This window comes from Vanellus vanellus, assembly GCF_965231255.1.
Source record: "Vanellus vanellus genome assembly, chromosome: 6".
Classification (NCBI taxonomy): Eukaryota; Metazoa; Chordata; class Aves; order Charadriiformes; family Charadriidae; genus Vanellus; species Vanellus vanellus.
Genome location: NC_138911.1, coordinates 16,175,549 through 16,188,929, shown reverse-complemented (window position 1 = coordinate 16,188,929; position 13,381 = coordinate 16,175,549). Strand labels below are relative to the sequence as shown.

At 38.5% G+C, this 13,381-nt stretch overlaps 1 protein-coding gene across 1 annotated transcript in view; it reads left to right on the top strand.

The window, feature by feature from the left end:
- SERGEF (secretion regulating guanine nucleotide exchange factor) overlaps positions 1 to 13,381 on the top strand; it is a gene marked incomplete at its 5' end in the record, with an annotated part of 160,560 nt that overhangs the window by 34,931 nt on the left and 112,248 nt on the right. The window contains one exon of the mRNA XM_082485287.1: positions 1,709 to 1,869. Within this exon, the coding sequence (XP_082341413.1) occupies positions 1,709 to 1,869 (161 nt within the window). The remainder of the gene's footprint in view (positions 1 to 1,708; positions 1,870 to 13,381) is intronic.

The following is a 13,381-nucleotide window of genomic DNA, read 5'->3' as shown; positions in this document are numbered from 1 at the left end:
GGTATACTGGGATTTTTCTTAATGAAACTAGTTTTAGTGCTTTAACCTAAAAAAATGAAGCTACCATATTGGAAGACCTCACTTGGATCAAAAGTGGTATGTGACTGGTTTCAATTTTTCCCTTAACTGCTAGGAAGATCCAAAGGAAGAAAATATTTGTGACCTTGGGAGAAAAGGACAACTAATTTTATCACTTAATTATTTCAGAGGAAGTATTATCAGTGAGCTGAGAGGACGCATCTGAACAACTGTTGCAAAGATTGCTTTTACTCCAGACTTCCAAGGAAAATACATATACTTCTTGTCAGCTTAAATATACGAAGTTAGAGGTTACTAGTTTATTTATGAGATACATTATCAGGTTAAACTCCACAAACTAGCAGTGCCCACATGTGCCCCCTTCAAGACAGTTTAACAGCATCCAAAGGAAAAGGGAAGTGTTCAGGTTTCAGAAGGTTTGTGTTACGGCATGCATTAAGAAAACCTGCAATTGTCACCTTAGGGCAGTGTGATCAGTACCCCCTGCTCCTGTTCCCTCTGTGGGATGTCTGTACTGACTGACAAGGGGAGAAGTGTGTGTGTTGAAGCTGACTTGCTTGACTTGATCATATTTTCTTCAAATCTGCCTCATTTGGCTTATGACTTCATGACTTGAGTTCAATTCTGGAGAGGAGTTCAAGGCTTGGCTGAAGTGTATACATAACTCAAGGTTGTTGCAGGCTTCATTCTGGGCTGAAATGTGGGTTGCTGCTTCTATTGTTTATGCTGTGCTTATTTTTTTTTAATTGGGAGTCCAGAAGGGACAGCTTTTCATGAGTTACTTGCAGACATCTAGTTATGTCATTAAGAAAATAAAGCTATCACTTAGTATAATTGTGTTTTGTTTTGGGTGTTTTTTTCCGATGTGCATTTGGTTTGTTGTTGTTTTTAGTTTTGTTTTGTTTTTTAATATTGAGAACCAAAGGTAAAAAGAACTGCTTTATGGATATTATCCATACTGGAGAATGGACTTTTGGGTGTCAGTCCCACAGCAGTGAACCTGGTATAGTGTGTGGGTGATCCATATAGTACTGATTTCATTTAAAGTTATCTTTCCTTGGTGAACATGTATTCCTGTGAAAACAAACCGGTGCATTTCCAATGCTTAATGACAGCTGTGGTAGTGTTCCTGACTAACCAGTTGCTGTCCCGAGGGCTGTTACTCTGCTAACAGAAGCTGTGACAGAAGGTAACTTCTGTCAGGAAAATGTAAACTGTATGTTAAATACAGGACGTGCAATGGATGTCTCTGTGGCAAAGACTGGGAATAGAAAAGAATTTTTTATGTTTCAGAATAAGCTGTTTTGTGTGTGTGTCTGTTAAGATAAAAATATGTCATTTGTGTAATTAAAGTGTATATATTGTATGCAGAATGTGCAGGTTATACAGCTTTACTGACATGGTTTCATTTATAGCCCAGGCCGCCCTACAGATGTTATTCTGCTGGAAAACAATTTAATGAAGTTTGAGCAACTGCATAGAAGTACATCATAATATGTCTTTAGCTAGTTTTAATATTTTTTTCTCTTTCTCTCGGAAGTAAGTTTTCACCAGGTTTTCGAAGTTTCAGACAAGATGCATTAAGAAATGTTGTTCTAGTTTTGAATTGGAATCCAGATGTTCCAGGAACCTAGTAAATAAGTAATCTTGAAATGTGTTTTGTGTTTAGAAACTGGCAAGGTATTCACCTGGGGCAGAATGGACTATGGGCAACTTGGAAGGCACACAGTGTTTCCCGATGGGCAGGAGGCATGCATAGCATCTGAACAATGCTTGGAGCTGTTGTGTAACATTCCTGTTTCAGTGCCTTGTCTAAATGGAGCATCTCAGGTAAAGAAGAAAATTACAATTTATTTTCCCAGTTTATTTTAATGCACCCAATAAAAAAAATCATGCCAATCAGAACAATTTCCTAATAGAACCTTTTCAAATGCTGCAGCACAAGCCTTCACTGCTTTTCCTGTTAGCTCAGAAGTTGCTATGATTCAATTATTTCAAATTTCTTAAAAAGTTTTTGCATTCAGAAACTGATTTTTTTCCTTGGTGGAACCAGAGTTACCATTAGCAGAAGATACCGAGTTCTGTTAGATACCAATGCGTGCAGGAGACAGTTGCACCTGCAATACAGCCTAGCAGATCAGCCCTGCCCAATTGCAGCGCTACTTTTGTCTGAAGCCCTCTGTAACAGTTTAACCAATGGCCTTTCTTTAGCTGATAAATAATAGTGCTGCAGCTTCTAGAATATTTCTCTACCTTGTAACATCCTTGAGTGATATTGGAGGCTTTCTTTTCATATGGCTAATTTGATACAAAGTGATTTGTCCTCAAGCATAAAGATGATCAGAAAGAAAACTTTGCTCAAGTTGTTTGCTGTAGCCTGACACAACATGCAACCTGTACTGCCTACAAACCATTTTACCGGCGTTTTAGTGGCTGAGAGGCAGCATATGGGAATTGTCCTGTTGGCAGGCAATGTGCAGGTCCCATCTGGGCAGATAACCAGTCAAAAGGGATCTGTCTCTCTGTGGGGTAGCTGGCAGTCAAAATGCAACGGGGAAGTACAGGTTGAGAGCTTCAGCTGCGATGTATTTACTGCATCTCCGCCTCCTGGTAGTGTCCTGTGGTGAGACTTGGGTTAGAAGAGTCAGCCTCTGCCCTTTCCCACTATCAGCGTTACGTGAATGTGTGCATTCACAGATGTGAAGTGGAGCTCCAGAGCGCAGGATGCTGCAGTAATGAATAATTTCTTTAGTCAGTGTTGACTCCACTGAGTCTCAAACAGCTTTCTTACTAATTTTGAGATGGGTGTCCCTGCTTTTGTCACTAGATATCTATAGAGAACACCATTGTTGAACCACCGTTTCTCACTGTTTTTCATTTGTGGGTTGGCCAGTGCTTCAAGTAGGTGTAGGTTGTACAATACAAAGCCAAGTCAGCCGTAGCTGTTGCACAGGGGAACTTATGCTTGGCAGGACGAGTGATCCATGAAACTGAAGGAAAGGGATACATTCAGATATATTCCTTGAAAAGGAAGAGAAAAACAATCTCATCTGCATTCTGCTGTCCTCAGCACTCTTCCTCCTTATAGACCCGTGAAAGACCTGATTTGAGTGATTAGCAATGGCAGTGTTCTGGAGCAGGCATCATTTTTTGCAGAGCTAACAGCATGAAGATGATTTAAGAAGAGCGTGATCAAGGACTAGCATCATTTATACCCTAAGAGGAGCTGTGTTGATGAGAAAAGGAGAAAGCACATAATAAGAGCCTAAATTGCTACACGTCAAGATTACAAAATAATGCCAGAGCTAGAATTTATACTTAAAAATGCATTAAATTGCAGTATGTAGGCTGTGTAGAGTGTGAGCTGGTTTTCATTTACACACAAGCTATCTCTTTTTCCATTTGTTGTCATATGGAGATGAGGTTTGATTTGAGAGCTGAATTAAAAGGAATACAGAGAAGATAAGTTCTTTTCCATGTTTACCTTGAATTAACAATTTCAATTTGCATGTTTAATGCAGAGCCAGTTTAACAGCTGAGGATTTCAACTAGTGATTTTTATCCATGGTCTATTTTTATAAATCACTTTTAATGATTCAACTGAATTTTTTGGCAAAGTTGTGGTCTGCTGATTGCCTCTGCACTTCAGTTAGATTAGTTTCTCCATTTTGGTTTTAACAATATTAAGGATTAGAGGACAGCATAAAAGGCACGCTAGTTTACCTCAAGGACAGCGCAGTAGATTTAACCTCCTGTGCTGCTTCTTGTCTCCATGCTCATGGCTTACCTGCTTTCTCCACCAAAGACCAGGGATTCTACTTCCTTTGTGCTGAAATTGATATAACGTCTGCGTCTGTCCACCACTCCAGAGCCTGATTTTTGAAGTGTTGCAAGTGACCTATTCCATTGTGAGTTTGACTTCATCTGACAAACTCATTTGGAAGCATTGACCTTGAGAAATATGAGCACTTTTTTTTTTTCTTTCAACTGAAACAATGGAAGAACAAAAGCCTGAGTTTTAGATAATTATCTGCTAATCTGAGTATGTCTTCCTGGCAGCTTTAAAAGAGTGTGTGGACATCAGGTTCCTGGAGTCTCATGTATTTAAACATTTTGAATTATGTGACTGCAGGTCTATTTTGTTATTTTCTTCTCAGTGCTTTGGTGCATAACAACCGTGGAATAGGATGAAGCACTGACAAGAAACTTGAGGCTGTAGCTGAAGTCAGTTGTGCGAGACATTATGCATGCAGTGCTCTTGTGTTGTGGGGCGTCCTTGGTTGGACCTCTTCAGAACATCTGACTCATCTGCTGCCTGATGTGCATTCATATCCACCGCTCTTCAGATGAAAGGACAATTAAATACAAATGGCCTGAAATATGATGAGCCTCTGTATTTAGCAAATGCTACAAAGACCTGGTTTAATGTTTCCTCCTTGTCAAAATGCTTTTCCAGGCCCTTTGATATTTTTGGTTTTAATAGCTATCGTTTTACTGTTTGTGGTATGTTCAGCATGTCATTCACATTGCAGCAAACATTTGCTACAGCAATAAACAACTGAGAAGTTATTGTGCAGTGCTGAACATTTCTTGCTAAACTGGGTGGAAGGAAGGGGTACAGTCATTTTAGATATGCAGCACTGTTCACATGGAGCCATGTTTTCATCATATCCTTTCTCTACTAAAAGCAAGTATGCTAGATTACAGTTTTCTGAGGAGGGAGATCTGCAATTTCAGTTAAGAAATTAAAAACAAAAATTCTATATCACACTGTCGCTCTTGAGTATGTTTTCTTGGGCTTAACTCCCTCCTTAGTTTTACCATTACCCAACTTAAATCTTGATGGTGGATGTATGGGCCAATTTGTCAGGGAATGAAAATAACTGTGGCAACCTTTACCTGCTGTGTTTATCCTGATCCTTCTGTAGTCCATAATTCCAGTGTGTGCATTTGTGTACAGATTGGTTTGGATCCTCTGTATGGTTCCTTTCTTCAGGGAACGCCATCATGAATACACACATTCTCATGGCCCTTTGCAGTCAAAGTTTATTGCTGCTCTTTTCACTGGCAGTTGCAGTAATGTGTCATTTTTGTTTAATTTGAGTATTTGAAAGATAGCTTTGTTTTCGGTATGTTTTTGGTTTTTTCCCTTTTTTTCCCCATTCATGTGGCAAAATATTAAGCATCTACCTACAAGACAATGATAATTAGTTGGTTGATTGTTATACGACTGATAGGTTAATGTACAAGCATCATTATTGCCTTAACATGTAGAAACAATAATATTGAAAATGGAATATTTTGGTTTAGAAAAAATGACAACTGTTTTTGTATTTTTGACTTCTCAAGGAAAATTATTAGAGGCTTCTTTGTAAGTAAAGCCGTAGTTGAGACTTTAAAGGGTATTAAAAGAAGTAACCTGATAGTGTTATATATATATCATCTCTGTGCTTTGTGCATGGGTTTTATATACTTAGTTGTTTGACTGTGTACTGTAAATATTTGTGACCTCTCAAAATAAAGAACACAGCCAAAATGAGATTTATATTTTTGTGAGAGAGAAACAACAAACTGAACTTTCCTAAACTGGATTTTACTGCTCAGAGCTTGAGAATATATGTGTAGCAACTGATCCAATAGGCTGCTTAAAACCCCCACTTTGTTAGGGAAGGAGGTAAATGCAAAAAAGTCTCTCTAGCTTTTCAATTTTAATAACTTTTAGATAATTCAAGGATATAGCCCAATAGAAGTGGTGTTGTGAAAAACAAAGTTTCAGTAAACTCTGTTCCTTGTTCTTTGATTTGCCAGCTTGCCTTAAAACTCCTAACTCTGTCACAGAAACAGATGTGGGCCCTGGAAAAAATCATAGTAAAAGGTGGTTCTTTGCAATACTTATAGCTAATAATAAAAACAAGCAGGGGATGGGAGTGGAAATAGAGAAATGACATGACTTCAGGTGCAACAGCAAGTCAGCTGGAAAGCTGAGAAGAGAACCCAGGTGCTACACATTCCACTCCAGCCCTTTACTCATTAAGCTTTCTCTCTTGTGATATCAATAGAATCGTTGATATCTGCATGCTCCAGACAGGTTAGATTACTACTTGTGTTATATTTCAGTTAGTGTGTTGCTTCCCCTGGATGTTTATTTAATGCTGTTACTTTTGTCCATCTAGCAATTCTTTAGGGAGAGACCACCACAGAAGGAGAGGTAAAGGACAGCTTGTATTTTACTGAGGGGTTTGTGAGGTCCTTCTGGACTAATTAATTAAATTATCCTCATTCTTTAGTTGAAGTGTTGTGGAGTTTCTCACTTGGTAAGCAAGTAGTGCAGTGTTTTGTTGTTTTTTGGTCACGAATTGGTATCTTTTACAAGTTGGTCTTGATCTGTGTCCTTTGAGAAACGGCAATGTTGAATTTTCCTTGACAGGTGCAGGTTGGTTTTGTTCTGCTGTTTTAGAGATGCAATGGTAAAAATTGTAATGTAGAGACAGTCCCTTTAATATTCTTGCAAGAGTGGAAATCCAGTTCTTGGCTTATCAGTTCATTTTAAGTGACAAAAAAGGAAAATAAAGGCCATGGAAAAGTGGGCTCTGAGTACATCTCACTGTGCAAATGAGAAGTTGCAATTAAAGGTTAAAATAGAGACCGAATTGTTGAAATTATCATTAGGGGGAAATGGATGTGTCAAAAGAATGAAACTGTAGTCTGCATACAAAATAGAAAGTCTGTGTTAGATTAGCTGTGTTTGTGTGATCTGCCTGCCCTGTGTAGGAGATAACACTAATATTGGCAACACTGCAAGAAGATTGAGAGGAGTGTACAGTTATATCACAGGGAATGAGGAAACATTATTTACTTCTTAGGTCAGGTGGTTTTCCCTGTTTTGCTCCTTGCAGTAAATTGAGAGCAGTAACAAACTGCTGAAATTCAAATACAACTTTTTGGCTAGGTAGCCATCCCATTTATTCTGTGCTTTTCTTATCCCATTAAGACATGACCGTGGTTTGTTAAGAATATCTTATGGCCTGGATAGAGAGTCATTTAATACATGTAGCAAAGTCATTTCTAGAAGTTAGGAATACCACTGTGTTAGACAACAGAGGTTACTCTGGAAACATTAGTCTGCTCCCAGAAAACTGTAGCCTAGTCACAATTTTGTTGTAAATAATTTGGTGAAGTGAAGCTCAGCTATTTAATACTAGGTGAGAGGATGGGGAACTTTGCTTTCCTCTTCTCCTTGTGGTTGTAAACAGAGCCCTAGATCACCAAATCTAGGTGTGTAATTTTTGGAAAGCAAAGAGAAGATGATATTTGTTCCAGCACCGTGCTTCCTGTCACCCATACTAATTTCTCTGCAGCTGGCATTGCAGAAAGAGAGATGGGAAATCAAATTCGCACCAAGTGAATGGCAAAGGAAAACTCCTGTACTGCCTTTGCATGCTGGAGAGTGTGCGTACAAACTAGATGTTTTCCAATTATTACTTTTGCAGATGAGGGTTGGTTTAAAATTACCAAAATAGCACTGAGGTGGCAGCCAGAGGTCAGGCTGCTTTGTAATCTGTATGTGAGACCATGAAGGTTTGATTTGCCTACAGTTTGGGGGAAGCAGGAGAGGACTGACGTGGGATGGAGTCAGGAGTTTGAGACCTACCGAGTGTCTGATGACTGAGGTGTTATAAATGTGAGTATGAGCAGAGCCTTAACCTTCATAATTCATAAATTCATTTTCCATTTGATAGCATGTTGCAGTTAGAATTTCGAATTAATACCTCATGTGGAGGTATCAGGGAAATGGAAAAAGACTAAAACTACTTGCAGCAGTAGCCATGGCTTGTGCAGACAGGCATGAGCTGTCAGTAGTAATGAGCATATTAGTAGCAAAATGACTAAGTTATCTCATTCGTAACTCTGTGACCTGCGTATGCTCATACTATATTCCTTAAATTTAAAATACTGACTGGGTCCCATCCTTCTGCATGGATTGTTCTAATAACAGTGCACTATGGCTGCGGCTCGCTCTGAGCTCAGAGACAACTTGTGATCCAGCTCATTGCTCCTCTGAAGTATTCCTTTGCACCAACAAATGCCATGAACTTTCACCAGTGTTGTTCACATGCATGATGCAGTTAATGCCTGCCAACCAACCATGGGGAGTACTGCAAAATTGCTTAAAAAATGTATTAGGTGTTAAGACAAAGCCTCTGTGAGCAGCAACCTTGGAAGGTGACAACTGTTAGTGCAGAAATCCAGTTCTGGCTCACCGATGTTGTTTCGGTTGCATTGCTCATCCACGAGGAGCCTGAACAGAAAGATTTCATTGTAAAAAGTGTCCATCCTAGTTTGAGGTGAGTCAGGTCTAACCCAGGGTATGTGCATGGACATGTTCCAAATCCAAGTGAAAATATGGTTTGAAGCTAGAGGTTGGTGGAAAAGGCCCTAAAGCATGCAGTTTTTCATTCTCAATTTGTCATTAACACTGTTACAGAGAAGGGATTAACAAATCGATGCAGGCTAAAATGAGAGAAAATCAATAAGAAACTGTAGGGAACTGGAACAAAGCTATCAATTTACAGCGTTCTCTGCAAAGAAATCTCATCCAGACCTCCTTTTAGGGATGGAAGAATAATGCAGAAATGATGATTTGGGGTTAGATTAATTCTTTTTTACCTGGCTGACCCCAGAACTTTAGGTCAAGAAACTTCAGGTGTAAATGCTACCTATGTACCTATGGAATCTTCCAAAAAAAAAAAAAAAAAAATAGTCAAGGGGACATGTAACATTTAAGTTACCCTCACAGGAGTTTGATGGAACGCTATCTTTAATTGTTTACTTTTTGTATTAGTAGAAGTGGCTTTGTTAGTTCTTAATTGGTTTTTTTGTCTCCTTTTCTTAAGAGTGTTACTGCTGAAAAGTTATTCCTCAACAGGTAATATGTGTTATGTAGCTGGAAGACATGCTGGGCTACTGGGTAGGGTACTACAGAAGAAGGAGATGGGAGAGATCTTAGTGGTTCCAACTCTTCCTGTTTATTGAGTTGTACCATTGGTGCTTTCAAACTCATTTGTCACTGTGGGGCCATAAACTCACTGAGGCAGTGCTGTTCTGGCCAGCACACAGATTGCCTCTCCCTGCTTTTAATTTAAGGATTTTGGATTCGGTTTGAACTTGGCTCGTGCTTGTACTTTTATGCCAGTGATGGTGTTTGTTTTCATTTGTCTGATGTTTCCAGCTTTCACTTATCAGTGAGTCATTTAAGCTGTGAGCCCTGCCAGTCTTTTTGGCCTTTGTGCTTATTTTATAAGTTATCGTAAAGCTACTGTTTAATGAAAGATTCAAAAAAGAAACTTGTGTTTCTGCTGTGGTGCTTGAAGTTGTTGCTATGCCATGGCACACAACAAGTTTCAAAGACTGGGTTTTACTGGGTAGCCTGCTAAATGACTGGTACCTGTTTGTCCTCCCATCTGGTGGCTTATCTCCTTCGCCTGTTGTCTGCCTTGCCTCTAATTTAAACTGAAGTTATCAAAGGCAGAAGCTACCTCTGAACTCTGTGTGTTTTGGTTTTTTTTTTTTTTTTTTTTTTTTTTTACATGGTGTAGTATACCCTGTGCCTTTGCTCCAGCATTCAACCAACAGAACTTGTTCGTGAAAGGAGGATGAAGGAGAACAAAAAGTAAAAAAATAATGCATCTAATCCTGGGAGGACAAAAATGCTAAACTGTCTTCTGTTTTAAAACTGGCCCCAGGATTTATTTGTAGTCTCCTGGCAGTTGATTGCTGAGGTGTCTATAAATTCAGTGGATATCACATGTAATCAGATACCAGCAAAGACTGCTAAGACCTATGCTCCTGTTGATGTCTTGGAGTTTTTTATTGTAGAAAAAAAAAAAACCAATAAAAACCTTATGGAGAATTTTTTTTTTTTTATATTTCATTATCAGGGAGAAAAAGAATTGATAGTTCCTCAGAGGCATGGTTCCAAAAATGCCACCTCCTACATTTTGCCACTTTCGGTCCCATTTTCCCATTCTTCCTTCTCTTCCCAGGTGTAGAACTAATGTAAACACTCCCTTCCTTGGTAACAAGTGCTTAGGGAGCCAGTAAGGAGTTCTTACGATGTGTTTGTTTTTCCAGAACATTGTTTGGCATAATGTTTGTGCTCTTAAGTGTTAAATTAACAAGCATTAAATAGGCAGTTTTTCTCCTGTAATTGCCTTAGTGGAAATCCCTTCTGTCCAGCTTTTTTAAGTTGCTGAGGTTTATCTGCAGCCTCCACTGTTAGTTGATTTAACACATCAAAAGTGTGAACCCATTCAAAGCCTTGAAAATCTGAGACCTTGGTTTATTTGTACAGAAAGGAAAAAAAAAAAAAAAAAGAGTAGCCAGGTTTTGCTGGACCTCACAAGAGGCGCAGGGATGAAAGCCATGTAACAAACTTCATCTAACAGATATCAGCCACTTTAATCCAGACAGAAATATGATGGTGTTTCAGGTTTTGATTAAGTGCGATGATAAGATACATTGCAGGTGTATATAACTATGCAATCCCTTTATTGCTTTTGTATATGCCAAGATGTAGTACTTTGTAAGTTTTGTTCTCTGTACAGACAGATCCAGGCATAGGATATGATTTTTAATTCTCGAATCTTATTCCCTTCTTGTGTCTTCTCTGATCCCCTATTTTGATTTCTCATGACTGTTTTTGTTTGGTTTTTTTTTTTTTTTTTTTTTTTTTAATGTCTGGGCGGAGGAAACCCCTTTTTCTTTTGTAGCTTTGGAAAAGGGTTTATGACTTAAATACACAAAAGTAAATTCCAGAAATAGCAAACAGTGAACTGATTATTTTTTTTCTTTGACTTCTTGATCTGCTACTGCTCTCCTTTTAGGATTTAACCACTGCAAAGGAAAGATGACAGTATCCTGATTTTCCTAAAGATGCAATACTCGCTGTGGTAATGCAGTTAAAATGAAAAAAGGAGCACCCACTTTTAGAGTGACTAGCTGTGTATTTATAAAAATAATTGGCTTACAATTATCAAACAAAGTTTGTGACCTTTGGGAGCACAGTTACAAGAATTTTTCAGAATTTTGTGAGTAAATAAGAAGAGGAAGTGTGATAGAAAGCATTACAAGGTTTTTAATTATTGTGGTTGTTTGAAATTCTTGGTTTAAATGTATTTCTTCCATACCATGAAAACCATATAGGGAGATGTCTCTTCTCCTCCAATGCATGTCACTGCATTTCGAGTTTGCTCAGTGGGTTGGATTATTAAGGCTGCCTCGATACCGTGCAAGCAGAAGTTTCTCACCTGGTTGCGTACAAGCCTGTTGAGACCAAGCAATGTTTGTAGCATTATGTGAGCCTATAAGTCCTGCCATTAGCCCTTCCCCACGAGGAAAATAATAGTTTGGGCTCAGCTGTTGTACGTGGGGATGGTAAGTTCAACACATCAGACTGGTGATCAATGTCCTGTAGTTGCTTTCATGCTATCAGAACACCTTGAAAACTCAGTGGATGAGAAGTACAAGTGAAATCGATGCGTTTGCTGGAGAACAGAGGTATTGTCTTGATTCTTCATCTTCTGTGGTTGTCATATATATATATATAAGCTTTGAAAAATCAGTTTCTTAAAAATCTGGTTCAATAGCTAGTGAAGGTGCTTTGGGGCTTGTGCAAAGGTAAAAGTGGTAGAATTGTTTCTGAATTGAAGTCTGGAAAGCGGTATGGTAATTTCCCATGTTGGCTGCTGGCAGCTTGGTCAAATACACAGTTTTCATGTGCTGTATCACTGGTTGCTCTGATATCACCTTGCTTAATACAGTACATGGTATAGAAGGGATTCTGCTGTGGATTTGTAAGGCAAATCTGTTTCTCAGCATGTTAGATAAGTTGGCAAAAGGTAATCTTTTCACTTTGTGGTCTGTCTTGAATACTGGTGTGAAGAACTGCTTCAAGTCCAAAGCCTTTAGTTGATCCTACCCCTTATTTCATGTTCTTGAGTGAATTGTCGGACAAGAAGAACATTTATTAAAATAATTCTTATTTCGAACATTGATCCGGGTATTTGAAAGCATAAGCCTTATTATCAGTGATCTCATCTTTTGCTAGTAGGTGTCAACTTGTCTTTTGAAAATTTAAATTTGTCATGTTTGAAAGGATTACTTTGAAACTGCATGCCAGTTTCTTAAGAACACGCAGATTGATTTTTTGCTAATGTTTTCCTTGGGAATGCAAGTCACAGGTTGTGGTGGGAGGGGATGTTGTCAGTCTTCAGAAAAAAAAAAAAATCACAATCTTCTCTTTTGCTGTTTCATGGCACCTGTTGTGGTTTGATTCTTAATTCTGTTTTAAAAGAAGACAAAATATTATTTCATCGTTAATATATCATGTGGAAATAGAAGTAACCTTAAACAAATGAGAAAATGGAAATCTGTGATGACAGTCACATTTTAAGTTGCATTGCACATCTCTAAGACTTCTTCCTCTTTGATACTGCTGATTCTACTTAGTATTTGTGTCTGGAACCTCCATTACACAGAATTGAGGCTGAGAAAAATGTAGAAAGGCATTTACGTGGTCAGATGTAAAATTTTCCATGCAGTTTTTTTGTATTGGTTTAGATGTTAGACTGAAGTCTCCTAAAGAAAACATAATGTTGAGATTTGTAGCTTCAGAAAATGAGAGAATACTTGGAACAGAGTAATAGAAGGCTCTCTTTTGGTTCAGCAGTTTGCATTGTTTTACAGGATTAATTTGCTGTCTCTGGTTTTCCTTGCCACAGCAAGTCTGAAATACAGACTGCTTGGGGGAGGGGAATGAAAAGTAAAATGCCTGTGTCTTTTTACTTAAAAATATCAAGATGATATTGTGAATTACAGTGATGCTACTTAATCATCTTAAGATACAGTTGTTTTAGCTTAGCTGAGAAGCTGTTCAGAAATATGAAATAGGATATGATGTGAATTTAATGTCTTTCATGTTTGAGAGATAGTGTGTCCCACCCCCACTTCTTCAACAAATACGAGGGCAGTATAGTACCCTGTTTTACTTCTCTGTGTGGTACATGGAGACATCTACAATGTCTTGTGGTCAAATGATTTAGGAATGCACCAAAACTGACAGTATTCAGTGTCTTCAAGGATGACTGGTTTTGTGTGTGAAGTCTCTGTAGTCAGACTGGCAGAAAGCCAGTGAGAAAAGAGCATTTATTCACTTATGTTGAGTTCGTGCTCAGCATGCCGTGCCAGAGAGAGTTCTAATAAAGTCATTTTATTGGAGAACTTCACATTTAGTAATGCTGTTTACGCGAGGGACTACTGATGTGCCACTGCTGAAATTAAATAT